The sequence below is a fragment of the Amblyraja radiata genome, chromosome 28 (assembly GCF_010909765.2).
Source record: "Amblyraja radiata isolate CabotCenter1 chromosome 28, sAmbRad1.1.pri, whole genome shotgun sequence".
In the NCBI taxonomy this organism is placed as follows: domain Eukaryota; kingdom Metazoa; phylum Chordata; class Chondrichthyes; order Rajiformes; family Rajidae; genus Amblyraja; species Amblyraja radiata.
In genome coordinates this window covers 35,952,894-35,970,393 of record NC_045983.1, presented here as the reverse complement: position 1 = coordinate 35,970,393, position 17,500 = coordinate 35,952,894, and the positions used below count along the sequence as shown (strand labels likewise).

At 43.4% G+C, this 17,500-nt stretch overlaps 1 protein-coding gene across 1 annotated transcript in view; it reads right to left on the bottom strand.

The window, feature by feature from the left end:
- Positions 1-575: 575 nt before the first annotated feature.
- Positions 576-17,500, bottom strand: part of tlcd1 (TLC domain containing 1) — a 42,217-nt gene continuing 25,292 nt past the window's right edge. Inside the window, exon 4 of the mRNA XM_033046325.1 lies at positions 576-1,001. Within this exon, the coding sequence (XP_032902216.1) occupies positions 609-1,001 (393 nt within the window). The 3' untranslated portion in view covers positions 576-608. The remainder of the gene's footprint in view (positions 1,002-17,500) is intronic.

Sequence of the window (17,500 nt, the reverse complement as noted above, 5' to 3'; positions counted from 1 at the left end):
TCACAAACATACTGCTAAAGCACCAAAGGAGTTTTTCAATGCTAAAAAATTAACATTTCTTGAGTGGCAAAGTCAATCACCCGATCTGAACTCAATTGAGCATGCCTTTTATATGCTGAAGAGAAAACTCAAGGGGACTAGCCCCCAAAACAAGCATAGCATAAACTAAAGATGGCTGCAATACAGGCCTGGCAGAGCATCACCAGAGAAGACACCCAGCAACAGGTGATGTCCATGAATCGCAGACTTCAGGCAGTCATTGCATGCAAAGGATATGCAACAAAATACTAAACATGACTATTTTCATTTACATGACATTACTGTGTCCCAAACATTATGGTGCCTGAAATGGGGGGACTATGTATAAACACTGCTGTAATTTCTACATGGTGAAACCAAAATGAATAAAAATACCCTAAAAATACCCTCTGACAATGTGCACTTTAACCACATGTGATTTTTTTCCATTACGAATTGTGGAGTACAGAGGTAAATAAATAAATGATAGGTCTTTGTTCCAAACATTATGGAGGGCACTGTAGTTCACACAGATTAATTCAACAATTTTGTTTTCATTGCAAATCTTGGTTTCAAAAGCTGGGGTTCTATTAATCATCCACAAACTTTGTGTTATTGTTTCCATTCTGTAAGCAGTGTTTCGGCTTACTGAAGAAATCTGTACGGATCAGGCGACAGAAGTAAACCAGGATCATGATGTTGACCGCATTCAAGGACAGAATGATGTAGCCGGCATGCGGGAGGACTCCGAGACTCTTCAGCATAAACCAAGTGAGGTAAAACTGGGGTGAGAGTCGAAAAACAATGTAGGTGAAAACATTGATATACTTATTGTAGTGGTAGAGCAGAGAGCCCTGTGCATTTGCCAGCTTCAGGAGCAGTCGGGCATGGAGGAAGATACTGTTTACTTCAACAAACAAGGCAATGACAGCTCCAGCCACGTAGCGGTGGGTCAGGACTATATACAGGAAGGTGGAAATCACCTGGGGAGCAAAGAAAAATCATCGTTAGATGCCAGCTGATGTATTTTTGAACATTTCAGGTCATCAGCTTCAAATAATTTCCATCAATTCAACAACTTGGAACATTAACTGCTTTCCTCTGCACAAAACAACTCAGAATGTGTTTCTGTAGTTAGGATCTATACTATTTATACTATATATACTATTTATACTACTATACACCTGTACCAATCCGGGCTATTTTATTACAATTTTTGAGTGGCGGTCAAATAAATAGCGATATCTTCACAAATTATATACCTAGGATTATAATGTACATTTCACACACATCCTGTTGCATTGAAGTGCCTGATATATAATTGTAAGCAGGAAGAAAAATTATACACACATTTAGTTTGTTATTTACATTTAAAAGGTTTATTGTCAGTAATAGGCTTCAGAGGCAACTGAATTGATACTAATAATATTTTTGATATTCCTCTTCAGCACCTCAGATTTGCTTCATCGGTAACAAGTCCTCTAGGATTCAATATAAAATACTCAAATGTATAAAGTCAAAATTACTTAATCAAAATGATCCAACCTATCATTACGCATTCAAATTGCAATTCTGTCACATCATTTGCATTTTCAAAAATTAACCTGAGGTAGTTAAATTTTTTGCCACAAAATACAAATTGTCAGTTATCTTTCCACAACACAAATTTGAAAAGATCGTTCGAGTATAAAAATATTAATTACATTGCTGTCTGCCTTCACAGTTCAAATGCACACACACATGAATTTCACACACCAACTATAATGTAATTTATAACATAATTTATGTGAAATCATTCACTGAGCTGGAAGTCAGTTATTTTGCTCGACAGTAGTATCACAATCGTGCAGTCCTTTTAACCCACGAACAATACCCTGGCATATCTTTCCCGTGGTTTAACTCTACATTGTGAGCACATACTCTCCATCTTCTCACATTCTTCCCTTCCCTCCATTGACGAACTGTACACTACAAGGGCTAGGAAGCGAGGGGGGCAAGATCATCTCCGACCCCTCTCACCCTGGCCACCAACTCTTTGAATTACTTCCCTCTGGAAGGCCACTCCGGATTGTCAAAGCTGCCACAGCCAGACATAAAAAGTTTTTATCCACGAGTAGTTGCTCTACTCAACAGCCAAAAATCTGTAGACTCCCTTTGATCGGTTATTTTGTTGGTTCACTTGCTTGATCAATGGTGTTTTATCATTAATGTTTTATTATTATTAATGTTTAGTGTTTTCTGAGTCATTCGTAACTGTCACTGTATGTCATGTTGTTACTTGTGGGCGGAGCACCAAGGCAAATTCCGTGTATGTGAATACTTGGCCAATAAACTTACTTACTTACTTCTCATGTGACATAGGAAGAGGACATTTGGCCCATCTGGTGTTTGCAAGCTCTCAGACTAATCCTATCAATCTCATTCCCCAACTTATTTATCTGCAATCAACCATAGGCCCATAAATGACCCCAACTCTTCCCACCTACACTAGAAACAATTTACAGTAGTCACTAACCCAGCTACTGGATGCCGGGGTGGGAGGAGGGGGATGCTCACAGAGTCACAGCATGTGTAAGTACCCGGTGCTCAAGGTCAATCGGACCAGGTGGATAGAGTTGTGAGGCAGCAGTACAAACTGCTGTGCCACCATGCCACCCATACACATTCAATTATGCTCAGAGTTCTGCATAACTCTGCGTATAATTCTGTGTTAAAAGCTCTCTTGAAACGTTAGGATAATGTTCATAATGAGATGAAAAATTCCAATGCTTCTACTTTTCAACAGTAAAGTCTCTGGAGATTGTTGGAGAATATTTTACTGGATTGTTTACACAGCAGCATGGGTCTGATCTGCAACAAATTGTGATTACATCAGCGGCAACATGTGTTTGATATTTACTGCTGCCTGTCAGTCTGAAGAAGGGTCTCGATCCGAAACGTCTCCTATTCCTTTCCTCCAGAGATGCTGTCTGACTCGCTGAGTTCCTCCAACTTTTTGTGTCTATCTTCGATGAGAGCTGGAGCTGGGTTTGAACTGGGACGTCAACACCTGGAGTGGCTGGAGGAGTGCTCAACTGGCCTCTCTGGAAGAAGCATTTATTATTCCCACCTGTGACACTGATCGTGATCAGGTGCTTATATCTGGAGTAAAGACCAAGCCCTGCACAAGCCCCTCAAAACTCTGTGGCAGAGTTAGACAAGAAACATAAAATTGCGAAAGTAATGCTGAATTACTACTTAATGCCTAACTTGCAAACATTAATGGGCACAGGAGTCTCATGGTATGAGGGTAACTTTTTAAATGACACAAACTCTTTTCTCACATTTTGAAAACATTTTGTATCTGCTGATATTTTTATCAAATAAACATCTATCCTGAAGCAACTGTAACAGAAGGTTTTAGCTGATTGACATAGAGCACTGACATGAAAAAACCTGGGGACAGCACAGGTGTGGGTGCACACAGGTACACAAATATCGAGTCTTTGTTCCCCTGGGGTGCGGCAAGGCAGTTCCTGCAGCAATAAGTGTTTTGCTTCCTGTGAGCAAATCTTGCCACCAGCAGATGAGGGAGGAATGACACAGGGGTTGGGTTTGATCTGGAGGAACCTTGGCTTTTCCTGACAGTAATAATTCCAGTTGTCCACCAGGTGATTTCTACTTACATCAGTCTGAAGAAGGGTCTCGACATCACCTATTCCTTCGCTCCATAGATGCTGCCTCACCCGCTCAGTTTCTCCAACATTTTTATCTACCTTCTACTTACATCAGGACATTTCTCATGCCTTCATCATTTTGACAACTTAGAAATGCGTGATCCCAACAGGATCATCTTTACTTTTTTATCTTTGTCTACATACCTCCAACTCCCATTCTTGAATGAAGACCAACCAGTTCTCAACTAACATTCCCTTCGCTGACAGAACTTGCTATTATCATCAACAACTTCTCATTCAACTCCTCACATTTTTGCAGATCAAAGGTGTCACCAATATCCACCCTGCCCTTAAATTAATCTGGACCACTTTTATCATTTCTCTAATTTCTCTGGATTTCTCTGTTGTCAGCTCCGGACGCAGACTTTCAATTGAAAACAACTCAGATAGCTGCTGGGAAACTACCTCCCCACCCTGCCTCCTGTAAGGATGCCATCCCCTTTTAATCTGCATTTTCTTTCCAGCTGTGACAGTACATTGTGCACGCTTTGCACTACCTGTTATACTTGTCTATGGTGTGATCTGACTGAATAGCACACAAACAAGTTCCAACACTGCATGGCAGACATGACAATAATAAACCAATGGCAGAGTTGGTGATCAGCAATAAATGTAGGCCCACAAACAACATCTAATAAACTAAAAAAGTCTCTTGCAGATTTTGTACCATTTTACTTTGTGCCTTCTTCATTGACATCAGTCCTTTCTTTCATTGTCAAGATGTCTTCAATCAAAAGGTTGCACCGTAGAAAATTATTAGGTATGTAAAAAGGAAAAGATTAGTGAAGACGAATGTTCACCCTTACAGGTGAATTTATAATGGGAAACAAAGAAATGGCAGAACAGTTAAACTAGTACTTTGGTTCTGTCTTCACTAAGGAAGACACAAACAATCTCACGGATATACTAGGGGACCGAGGATCTAGTGGGAGGGAGGAACTGAAAGGAATCCAGATTAGTCAGAAAATGGTGTTAGGTAAACTGTTGGAACTGAAGGCAGATAAATCCACAGGGCCAGGTGGTCTGCATCACAGAGTACTCAAGGAGGTGGCCCTAGAAATCGTGGATGCACTGGTGATCATTTTCCAATGTTCTCTCGACTGGATCAGTTCCTGTGGACTGGAGGGTAGCCAATGTAACCCCACTTTTAAAGAAAGGAGGGAGAGAGAAAACAGGGAATTATAGACCAGTTAGCCTTATATCGGTAGTGGGGAAGATGCTTGAGTCGATTATTAAAGATGTTATAGCAGCACATTGGATGTGGTGTATCTGGACTTTCAAAATGCCTTTGATAAGGTCCCACACAAGATATTAGTGTGCAAACACAGCTGTAATTTCTACATGTTGAAACCAAAATGTATAAAAATACCCTTTAATAAAATCTGACAATGTGCACTTTAACCACATGTGATTTTATTCTATTACAAATCTCAAATTATGGAGTACAGATCCGGTGGGTCGGCTGGGCTTGTATTCGCTGGAAGTTAGAAGGATGTAAAGGAATCTTATGGAAACATATAAAATTCTTAGAGGATTGGACAGGGTAGATGCAGGAAAAATGTTCCCGATGTTGGGGGAGTCCAGAACCAGGGGTCACAGTTTAAGAATAAGGGGTTCACAACTCTCACCCATCTGTAAATCTGAAATTCTCTGCCACAGAAGGCAGTGGAGGCCAATTCACTGGATGTTTTCAAGAGAGTTAGATTTAGCTCTTAGGGCTAACGGAATCAAGGGATATGGGGAAAAAGCGGAACTCATTTTGGATGATCAGCCATGATCAGATTGAATGGTTGTGCTGGCTCAAAGGGACAAATGGCCTACTTCTCCACCCATTCTCTATGTTTCTATTCAAATGAACAGGCGACATCTGTAAAATCTCATGCAAGATAGACTGAATAGTTGTCTTTTAAGCACATTTACCAATTTATCGACTGCCGAGCAGCGAGAAGTTGCTGTGTGAGGTGTCCTGACAACAGAGTAACTCGGGTTCACTGGAGGCTGAACAATGGAGTCAGTGTGAAAGTACCGAGAACAATTTAAAGCTGTAGTACCAAGAACGGTGCAATTCTGTACCAGCGAGCTATTCATTTGTGCAGCCTTGGGTAAGTCACGCAGCTGGGTCCACAGGAACATAATTCACTTAAATTAAATGCTGTGGGTGGAGTGACATTTGAAACACCCTGCTGTTTATTTTCTCCACTTTAACTCTGCCTCCTTCAGTACATTCTCATTAGTAAATTTTAGCGGGTATTTGGATTTGCAGTATGTGTCTGGGAATCATCTTTGCCCTTACAAATATTTATCACATGCTTTGGTTTGGTCCAAATTATTCTAAATCGTATGGAGAAACATGTATTAACATTTCTAGCAATTTGCAATCCTTGCTTTTGTTTGTTAGTGTGGGAGGTTTGCGTGAAGGTCTTACATTATATGAATGTGAATATGTATATTTTTAAAAGCAACAATTCCATAATTAAGTACTGAAAAGATATAGTTTTTTTTTAAATTGGGAATATTCATTTTGTAGATGTTCCTTTCTGGGCCTCAGTCATGAATGCCGATTACCATGTACATTATTCTGAGGATCTAAATACATCTTATGATTGGTGCTAGCTTCATACGTAATTCACACAAGCCTCCACAGCTTGGAACTCGAACCTACATGGCATCTGCACAATCTTAGAACCCAATATATTTTACACTTTGTGACTGGCACTCAGACTTGTCTAGAAATTCACCACTTGTTGGTTGCACTGGGATAGAAGTGGAATGTGTTTGACAGAGTCCAAGTGGGAACACCACCACTAGAAGTGGAGTGTGTTTGACATGCAAGGTCCAAGTGTCAACACCGCCATAGAACATATTTAGCACCACTGAGTGAATTACCAGGCAATACAGTTTCAAACCCTATATATAGTATTTTCATTTCCTTTAACTCAATCTCAAAATACCCAATGAATCTTAGAAACAAACATATGAATGGTGGGGGTTCTTCAAACATACGTGGCTGTGTTATAACATTCAATTAAGCAAAATGAATGGATGGATGAGTGGAATTGGCATTTCTATGGAGGGATACAGTGTGGAAACAGGCCCTTCGGCCCATCTTGCCCACACCGGCCAACATGTCTCAGCTACACTAATCCCACCCGCCTGTGTTTGGTCCATATCCCTCCAAATCTGTCCTTTTCATGTACCTGTCTAACTGTTTCTTAAAACATTGGAATAGACCCAGCCTCAACTACCTCCTCTAGCAGCTTGTTCCATACACCCGCCATCTTTTGTGTGAAAAAGTTACCCCTTCAGATTCCTATTAAATAATTCCCCTTCACCTTAAGCCTATGTCCCCTGGTCCTCAATTCACCTACTCTGGGCAAGAGACTATGTGCATCTACCCGATCTATTCCTCTCATGATTTTATATACCTCTATAAGATCACCCCTCATCCTCCTGCATTCCAGGGAATAGTGTCCCAGCCAACTCAACCTCTCCCTACAGCCCACATCCTCTCGTCCTGACAACACTCTCGTAAATATTCTTTGTATCCTTTCCAGCTTGACAACATTTTTCCTATAACATCGTGCCCAGAAATGAACACAGTAGTCTGGTTGCGATCTCACCAAGGTCTTATACATCTGCAGCATGACCTCCCAACCTCAATACTCAACATTCTGACTGATGAGGGCCAATGTAGCAATGTCACCTTTGGGAACTTTTAAACATCATTAAGAAGAAAGAGAGCACTGGTGAGCTTACTAATTGCAAAGGGACTGGCATGTCAAGGAAGACCTCCACAGCTGATGACAGAAGAATTGATGATACTACTGATGGTAGTAGCATAATAAAGTCTGAAGTGTATAGACACATCCTATCTGTTCAAGTTCAAACAAATGCCTCAAAACTCATTGGCCGGCAGTTCATTCTACAGCAAGGCAATGATCCCAAACATACTGCTAAAGCAACAAATCTAAAAAATGGTCAATTCTTGAGTGGCCAAGTCAATCACCTGATCTGAACCCAATTGAGCATGCCTTTTACATGCTGAAGAGGAAACTGAAGGGGGCTAGCCTCCAAAACAAGCATAATCTAAAGATGGCTGCAATACAGGCCTGGCAGAGCATCACCAGAGAAGACACCCAGCAACTGGTAATGTCTATGAATCACAGACTTCAAGCAGTCATTGCATGCAAAGGATATGCAACAAAATACTAAACATGACTACTTTCATTTACATGACATTGCTGTCCCCCAAACATTATGGTGCCCTGAAATGGGGGGACTATGTATAAACACAGCTGTAATTTCTACATGGTGAAACCAAAATGTATAAAAATGGCCTTTATTAAAATCTGACAATGTGCACTTTAACCACATTTGATTTTTTCTATTACAAATCTCAAATTGTGGAGTACAGAGGCAAATAAATAAATGATGGGTCTTTGTCCCAAACATTATGGAGGGCACTGTATGTTTTCATCCAAATCATTGATGTATATGACAAACAATAACCGAACCCTGAAGCACACCATATGTCACAGGCCTCCAGTCCGAGAAGCAACCTTCCACCATCACCCTCTGCTTCCTTCCAAAAAGCCAATCTTCTATCCACTCAGCTACCCTCCTTGGATCCCATACGATCTAACCTTCCAGAGCGGCCTACCATGCGGAACCTTGCGATTGGAAAATTGCAAATATCACCCCACTGTACAAGAAGGGGGAAAAGCAGAACAGCAGAAAATATAGGCCAGTTAGCCTGACTTCGGTGGTTGGTAAGAATTTAGAGTCAATTATAAAGGATGAGGTTACACAGTACTTTGGAAATTCACGATAAAATAGGCCGAAGTCCTGCCTGACATTGTTTGAGGAAGTTAAGAGCAGAACAGACAGAGGGGAGGCTGTAGATGTTGGTTACCTAGATTTTCAGATGGCCTTTCAATAAGGTGCCGCGAGCCAGGCTGCTAGGGAAGATGAGAGCCCATGGTATTAAAGAGAAGATACTAGCATGGATAGAGGGTTGGCTGGATGGCAGAAGGCAAAGAGTTGCAATAAAAGGCGCCTTTTCAGGTTGGCTGCCAGTGACTAGTGGAGTTCCGCAAGGGTTGGTGCTGGGGCCGCTTCTCTTCACATTGAATATTAATGATTTGGATAAGCGGATTGCAGGCTGTGACCAAGTTTGTAGATGATGCTCAGATAGGTGGAGGGCAGGTAATGTAGAGGCAGCAAGGACTGCAGAATATAGAGAGAATCCAGAAATCGGAAGTGCAAAGGAACTTGGGAGCGCTGGTGCAGGACTCTCAAAAAGTTAATTTGCAAGTCGAATCGGTAGTAAGGAAGGCAAATTCAATGCTGGCATTTATATCAAGAAAACTGGAATACAAAAGCAGGGATGTAATGCTTAGACTCTTTAAGGCACTGGTCAGGCCACATTTGTAGTACTGTGAGCAAAATTGGGCCCCATATCTGAGGAAGGATGTGCTGGCTCTGGAGAGGGTCCAGAGGAGGTTTACAAGAAAGATTCCAGGAATGAGTGGGTTAGCATATGATGAGCACTGGGCCTGTACTCGCTAGAGTTTAGAAGGTTGAGGGGTGACCTCATTGAAACTTATAGAATGATGAAAGGCCTGGATAAAGTAGATGTGGAAAGGATGTTTCCACTGATGGGAGAGTCTAGGTCATAGTCTCAGAATTAAAGGACGTTCTTTTAGAAAGGAGGTGAGGTGGCACTTCTTCAGTGAGAGGGTTGTTAATCTGTGGCATACATTGCCACAGAAGGCTGTGGAGGCCAAATCAGTAGATATTTTTAAGGCAGAGATAGACAAATGCTTGATTAGAACAGGTGTCAAGGGTTATGGGGAGAAGGCAGGAAAATGGGGTTAGGAGGCAGAGATCAGCCATGATTGAATGGCGCAGTGGACTCGATGGGTCGAATGTCCTAATTCTACTCCTATAACTTGTGAACCTTGTCGAATGTCTCACTGAAATCCATGTATATAACATCTACAGTTCCGCCCTTATGGACCTTTTTGATCACGTCTTCAAAAAACAATCAGATTTGTGAGACACGACCTCTCACGTACAAAACCATACTGACTATCCCTAATCAGCCCTTGTCCATCCAAATGCCTGTATAACCTATCCCTCAGAATACTCTGTAGTAAGTTTCCAACTACAGATGTTAAGCTCACTGGCCTATAGTTCCCAGCATTTTCCCTGCAGCTCAATTTAAAGACGACGTGTATATTTCAACCAGGGCTTCCGCAATTTTCTCTCTAGTTTCCCGCAATGTCCTTGGATATCTGATTAGGCCCTGGAGATTTGTCTACCTTCATACACAATAGTACCTTCAACATCTCTATGATCTAATGCTTGAAACCATCATGCACAGCTCCCTATCAATGGTGTAATCAGTCCTGCTGAAATGACATCTGCATTTCAGACTGAAACTCGGGGCACAGGATCAGAGTCGGTCATTTAGCCCTTCATCCCCATTCTAACATTTAATGTAACCATGGCTGACCCATTTCCTGACTCCATCCACATACTGGCTTCAACCATTCATTATAGAACTGCTACTTTGAAATTTAGGACAAAAGGGAGAAGATAAAGTCCTTTAATATTAAAATGCAATTTTAGTTGCTCTGACGAACAACAGCCTTTAACATCTTTATTATACATTGCAAATTTTACCCTGCAAAACATCCTCCTAAATGATTGCAGTTAATTACATCAGGCCCAGCTGCATGAAGCAAGCAAAGCAAACAGTCCACGATCTACGTCCCTCACCTTCAGCCAGCCAGGCACGTAGGCCAAACCTGCCCTAGTGCTACAGTGCGAAAATAATGGAGAAAACATTCAGCAAAGACTAGCTAATGCTTAATACACAACAATAGATGTGTCTGGAGCTTTGATGATTGCCATCTGGTTGAACTTGTTGGCCTCCTGTCCCCACAAGAATAAGCAACATATCCAGAATGTTGGCACAGTATTCACAATAATCCACAGATCACTTAGTGGTGTTATCATCTTTGGAACTGTTTAAATTGTGTGTTATTTCTAATTCCAAGGAAACATTGGAAAAATAGCAAGGACTCTAATATTTTATGTCATTTTTCAAAATAACTACAATCTTATAATAACCGAAGAAGGGTTTTGGCCCGAAACGTTGCCTATTTACTTCGCTCCATAGATGCTGCTGCATCCACTGAGTTTCTTCAGCTTTTTTGTGTACCTTATAATAACCCAGCTTGATGTGTTCTTTATTTAATTCTTTACCTTCTGAGCTGCCAACATGTTAATTCTAAACGGGTTCCTCAACTATTGGACCAAATGGTTCAACAACTTGCACAACAAAATCATTGCAGAATGTTGTAGGGTGCAGAGACAACAAAAGAGACATAACATAATCCTCCGAATTTTCCGCCACCTCCAATGGGATCCCACCACCAGCCACATTTTCCCAACTCCACTTCTTTCCTCCTTCCACAGAGACCGTTCCCTCCGCAACTCCCTGGTTAACTCATCCCTTCCCTGCAAAACCATCCTCTCCCCATGTACCTTCCCCTGGAACCGCAGAAGATGCAACACCTGTCGCTCTATCTCCTCCCTCAACTCTGTCCAGGGACCCCGACAGTCCTTCCAGGTTAGGCAGAGGTTCACTTGCACCTCCTCCAACCTCATCTAATCTATCCGTTGTTCAGGATGTGGACTCTTATACATGGGCGAGACCAAACGCAGACTGGGCGATCGTTTCACGGAACACCTTCGTTCAGCCCGCCTGAACTAACCTGATCTCCCGGTTGCTGGACACTTTAATTCTCCTTCCCATTCCTACACAGACCTTTCTGTCCTCGGTCTCCTCCATTGTCAGAGTGAGGCTAAATGCAAATTGGTGGTAAAACATCTCATATTTCGCTTGGGCAGCTTACAGCCCAGTGGTATGAATATTGATTTCTCTCACTTCAGGTAGCCCCGGCATTCCCTCTCTCTCTATCCCTCCCCCACCCAAGTCGCACTAGCTTCTCGTTTTCACCCTACAAACAGCTTACAATGGCCTATTTCCTTTAACCGTTACTTTTTTGCATATCTTTCATTCATTGCTCTTTATCCACATCACTGTCAGTATCTCTCGTTTCTCTTATCCTTAACCAGTCTGAAGAAGGGTCTCGACCCAAAACGCCACCCATTCCTTCTCTCCACAGATGCTGCCTGTCCCACTGAGTTACTCCAGTTTTTTGTGTCTATCTTCGGTTTAAACCAACATCTGCAGTTCCTTCTTACACAAAAGAGACTGCCAGTGGTAGACATTTGTTTTGGAGAGCAGGTTTGAATCAAGGGTGTAGCGTGAATACATCTCCAATATTGTGCTCTAGGGAGAATAATTAAAAATTCACACTGCAAGCCTCATCCAATTTTTATTTTAAATACATTTTGGAGAACTCTTCACAGGCCCTTCCCAGAACCTCTGAGCTGTGTTGTCAAGAACAAGACTATGCACTATATTTAGATAGCAGAATTCTGAGAGCTAATGGCACCAGTCTACTCATTTCACCCCCAATACTATTATAAGTTGCTGCATTTACATTAGCCATTTTCCACTTCTGATAATAACAGAAATGGCACTGTTCATAGTTCCACTGGTATCACAAGGGTGTGTGTATTAAACAGTCTTCACATTGAGTTCAGGACGCACAATGGTTTCACTGATCTCTTGTGATTTCTTTAATGTCTTGTTGCGGGCTGATTGTCATTATGTAAATTTATCTGCTGCCTGGCTGATCTGTAAGATTCCAGACTGCTGTGATCTTATGATTAACCTACATACTAATGTTAAAATTCACATGACAGATTGTCAGCAACTTAATCAGACATAGGCTAAAAATAAACTTGAAGGCGCTGTTTATTCCAACAGTGAAATGCTAACATCATTATACTACCCTATAGATCTCATGATTAAGATGCTAACATTTTCAACACTGAAAGTCTTTCCTGCTGCTCTATTTTATTCATTTGTAAAGAAAAAATCTTTGCCATGTGGGTTTGTACTAAGTTTGTCTTTGTCATCTTAATAAGAAAATGTAAAAGTAAAGGTACACAAAAATGCTGGAGAAACTCAGCGGGTGCAGCAGCATCTATGGAGCGAAGGAAATAGGCAACGTTTCGGGCCGAAACCCTTCTTCAGACTGATGGGGGGGTGGGGGGGGGGGGGGGAGAAGAAAGAAAAAAGGAGGAGGAGGAGCCCGAGGGCTGAGGGAGAGATAGGAAGGGGAGGAGACAGCAAGGGCTAACAAAATTGGGAGAATTCGATGTTCATGCCACCAGGATGCAGACTCCCCAAGCGGAATATGAGGTGCTGTTCCTCCAATTTCCTGTGCTGCTCGCTCTGGCCATGGAGGAGACCCAGGACAGAGAGGTCGGATACGGAATGGGGGGGGGCAGTTGAAGTGCTGAGCCACCGGGAGGTCAGGTTGGTTAATGCGGACTGAGCGGAGGTGTTCAGCGAAACGATCGCCAAGCCTCCGCTTAGTCTCACTTAGTCAGCTGACATCTAGAGCAGCGGATGCAATAGATGAGGTTGGAGGAGATGCAGGTGAACCTCTGTCGCACCTGGAACGACTGCTTGGGTCCTTGAATGGAGTCGAGGGGGGAGGTAAAGCGACAAGTGTAGCATCTCTTGCGGTTGCAAGGGAAAGTGCCCGGGGAGGGGGTGGTATGGGAGGGAAGGGAAGAATTGACAAGGGAGTTACGGAGGGAGTGGTCTTTGCGGAAGGCAGACATGGGGGGAGATGGGAATATGTGGCGAGTGGTGGGGTCACGTTGGAGGTGGCGAAACTGACGGAGGATTACTTGTATGTGACGGCTAGTGGGGTGAAAGGTTAGGACTAGGGGGACTCTGCCCTTGTTGTGAGTGAGGGGATGGGGAGAGAGAGCAGTGTTGTGGGGTATGGAAGAGACCCTGGTGCGAGTCTCATCTATGGTGGAGGAGGGGAACCCCCGTTCCCTGAAGAATTAGGACATTTCAGATGCCCTGGTGTGGAACGCCTCATCCTGGGAGCAGATGCGGCGTAGACGGAGGAATTGGGAGTAGAGGATGGAGTCCTTATAGGAAGCAGGATGGGAAGAAGTGTAGTCCAGATAGCCATGGGAGTCAGTGGGTTTATAGTGGATGTCAGTCAAAAGTCTATCACCTCCGATGGAGATAGTGTGGTCAAGGAATGGTAGGGAAGTGTCGGAAATGGTCCAGGTGTATTTGATTGACGGATGGAAGTTAGTGGTGAAGCGGATGAAGTCAGTCAGTTGTGTGTGGGTGCAGGAGGTGGCACCAAAGCAGTCGTCGATGTAAAAGTAAAACAGACCACATAAGAATACTGGTTTCGAACCACTGGCCCTCTTTCAGTCCCAGGGTATATCCCACCCAGTTTGTTCAAATAATAGATCACTGACTTGAAACATTAAAGTTTCTCCTTCCATAGGTGCTGGCCAACCCACGATTACCAGCATTGCTGATTTAATTTCAGATATTCTTTTGTATTAGGTCTTCACAACATTTAGGTTTCCTATGTAGAAACAATGAAATACAGATGCTGCTTTTCCAAGGAAAGACACAGTGCTGGAGTAACTCAATGGGTCAGGCAGCATCTCTGGAGAGCATGGATAGATGAAGTTTCGGGTTGGGAACCTATTTAGGATTAGGGTTCCTATCCATATTTTGCTTATCAAGAGGAAGGAAAATAATTATTTATTCTCTATTCATTTTTAGGAAAAGGTATTCCTGACATTTATTGCCCTAGCCCTTAAAGAAATTAAGATCCACACAGGGTGATGATGAGTCTTCTTGAACAGCTGCAGTGGTTCTGGTGAAGATCCTCCTGCAGTGTTGTTGGGGAGGAAGCTCAGTAACTTAGATCCAGTGACAATGAAGGATCTGTGATATATTCCTGTGACATGAAGCACTCCCATGTTCATGTCCTTGTACATCATGGTGGAAGCTGCAGGCTTGAAAGGTACTGTAACAGTGGACTAGGCTATTGGCTGCACTGCATTATGTAGATAGTTTACACTCGAGCCACTGAGTGCCAGTGGTGGAGAGAATGTTTAGGCTGTTTAATGAGTTAATAATCACATGGGATTCTGTGTCAGAAATGACAGAACTCACAGGGACCTGTTGAACATTTCTGGTGGATAATCTAATCATGGTGTTAAACAGCGTGGAAGGAGGCCCTTCGGCCCAACCTTCCCACGCCGCAAGCTGTAGAAATTACACTAGTCCCACCTGCCCACGTTTGACCCATATCCCTCTCAACCTTTCCTATCCATGTACTTGTCCAAATGTGTTTTAAATGTTGTTATAGTATCAGGCTCAACTCTCCTCTGGCTGTTCATTCCATATTCCCACCACCCTCTAGAGATTCCTATTAAATATTCACCTTCACCCTCTCATCTTAAACAATTGTCCTCTGGTTCTTGATTCCCCTACTCTGGGTAAAATACTCTGCCATCTAGTCTATCAATTCCACTCATGTTCTTATACACTTCTATAAAATCATCCCTCATCCTCGTGTGTTCCAAGGAATAACATTCTAGTCTAACCAATCTCTCCCTATAACTCAGGCCCTCAAGTCCTGGCAACATCCACATAATTTTTCTCTTTACACTTTTCAGCTTAACATGGATCTTTCCAATACCAGCGATACCAAAACTGAACACAATACTCCAAAAGTGGTCTCACCACGTCTTGTACAATTGTAACATAACATTCCAAACCTCTACTCAGTACCTTGACAGATGAAGGCCAGTGTGATGAGAGCCTTCTTGATCACCCTATCTACTTGTAATGTACTATGTACCTGCACTCCTGAATCCTTCTGCTCCACAGCATTGCCCAGAGCCCTGCCATTCACTGTGGTTCCGTTTATTATTGTCATGTGGTACAGTGAAAAGCTTTACATTGCATGCTGTTCAGTCAAAGATAGACTATATATGAATATAATCAAGCCATCCACAGTGTACAGATACAAGATAGAGGGTATAACATTTAGTGCAGGATTAAAGATAGTTCAAAGGTCTCCAATTAGCAGGATGGGAGGTCAGGACCTCACTCTAGCTGGTGAGATGACGGTTCCATTCCTGCCCTGGCTTGACTTCAATCGTTGATGTGTTGGTTTTAATTTTCCAAATTCCCATTAATGAGAAATACAATTGACTTATTTAGAAGGGGAGAGAGACAAAAAGCAGTAAACTTGTTTATGTTAACACCTGTCACTGGGGAGATGCAGGAATCTATGATTAAAAGTGTTATAGAAGGCCACTTAGAAAAATTCAAAGCAAGATATGACTTTTTTTCAAAGTGAAATCATGTTTGACCAGTGTATTGAAGTTTGACCAGTGTATTGAAGTTTGGCCAGTGTATTGAAGTTTGGCCAGTGTATTGGAGTTTGGCCATAGTGTATTGAAGTTTGGCCACAGTGTATTGGAGTTTGAAGGTACACAAAATTGCTGGGGAAACTCAGCGGGTGCAGCAGCATCTATGGAGCGAAGGAAATAGGCGACGTTTCGGGCCGAAACCCTTCTTCAGACTGATGGGGGGTGGGGGGGGGGGGAAGAAGAAGGAAAAGGGGAGGAGGAGGAGGAGGAGCCCGAGGGCGGGCGGATAGGAGGGTGGGAGGAGACAGCTAGAGGGTTAAGGAAGGGGAGGAGACAGCAAGGGCTAGCAAAATTGGGAGAATTCAATGTTAATGCCATAGGGACGCAAGGTCCCCAGACGGAATATGAGGTGCTGTTCCTCCAATTTCCGCTGTTGCTCACTCTGGCAATGGAGGAGACCCAGGACAGAGAGGTCGGATTGGGAATGGGAGGGGGAGTTGAAGTGCTGAGCCAACGGGAGTTCAGGTAGGTTATTGCGGACTGAGCGGAGGTGTTCGGCGAAACGATCGCCCAACCTACGCTTGGTCTCTCCGATGTAAATCAGCTGACATCTAGAGCAGCGGATGCAGTAGATGAGGTTGGAGGAGATACAGGTGAACCTTTGTCGCACCTGGAACGACTGCTTGGGACCTTGAATGGAGTCGAGGGGGGAGGTGAAGGGACAGGTGTTGCATTTCTTGCGGTTGCAATGGAAAGTGCCCAGGGAGGGGGTGGTGCGGGAGGGAAGGGAAGAATTGACGAGGGAGTTGCGGAGGGAGCGGTCTTTGCGGAAGGCAGACATGGGGGGAGATGGGAAGGTGTGGCGAGTGGTGGGGTCACGTTGGAGGTGGCGGAAATGGCGGAGGATTATGTGTTGTATTTGCCGGCTGGTGGGGTGAAAGGTGAGGACCAGAGGGACTCTGCCCTTGTTGCGTGTGCGGGGATGGGGGGAGAGAGAGCAGTGTTACGGGGTATGGATGAGACCCTGGTGTGAGCCTCATCTATGGTGGCGGAGGGGAATCCCCGTTCCCTGAAGAACGAGGACATTTCCGATGCCCTGGTATGAAATGTCTCATCCTGGGAACAGATGCGGCGTAGGCGTAGGAATTGGGAGTAGGGGATGGAGTCTTTACAGGGGGCAGGGTGGGAAGACGTGTAGTCCAGATAGCCATGTGAGTCAGTGGGTTTGTAATGTATGTCGGTCAGGAGTCTGTCCCCTGCGATGGAGATGGTGAGGTCAAGGAATGGTAGGGAAGTGTCGGAAATCGTCCAGGTGTATTGGAGTGCCGGATGGAAGTTGGTGGTGAAGTGGATGAAGTCAGTCAGTTGTGTGTAGGTGCAGGAGGTGGCACCAAAGCAGTCGTCAA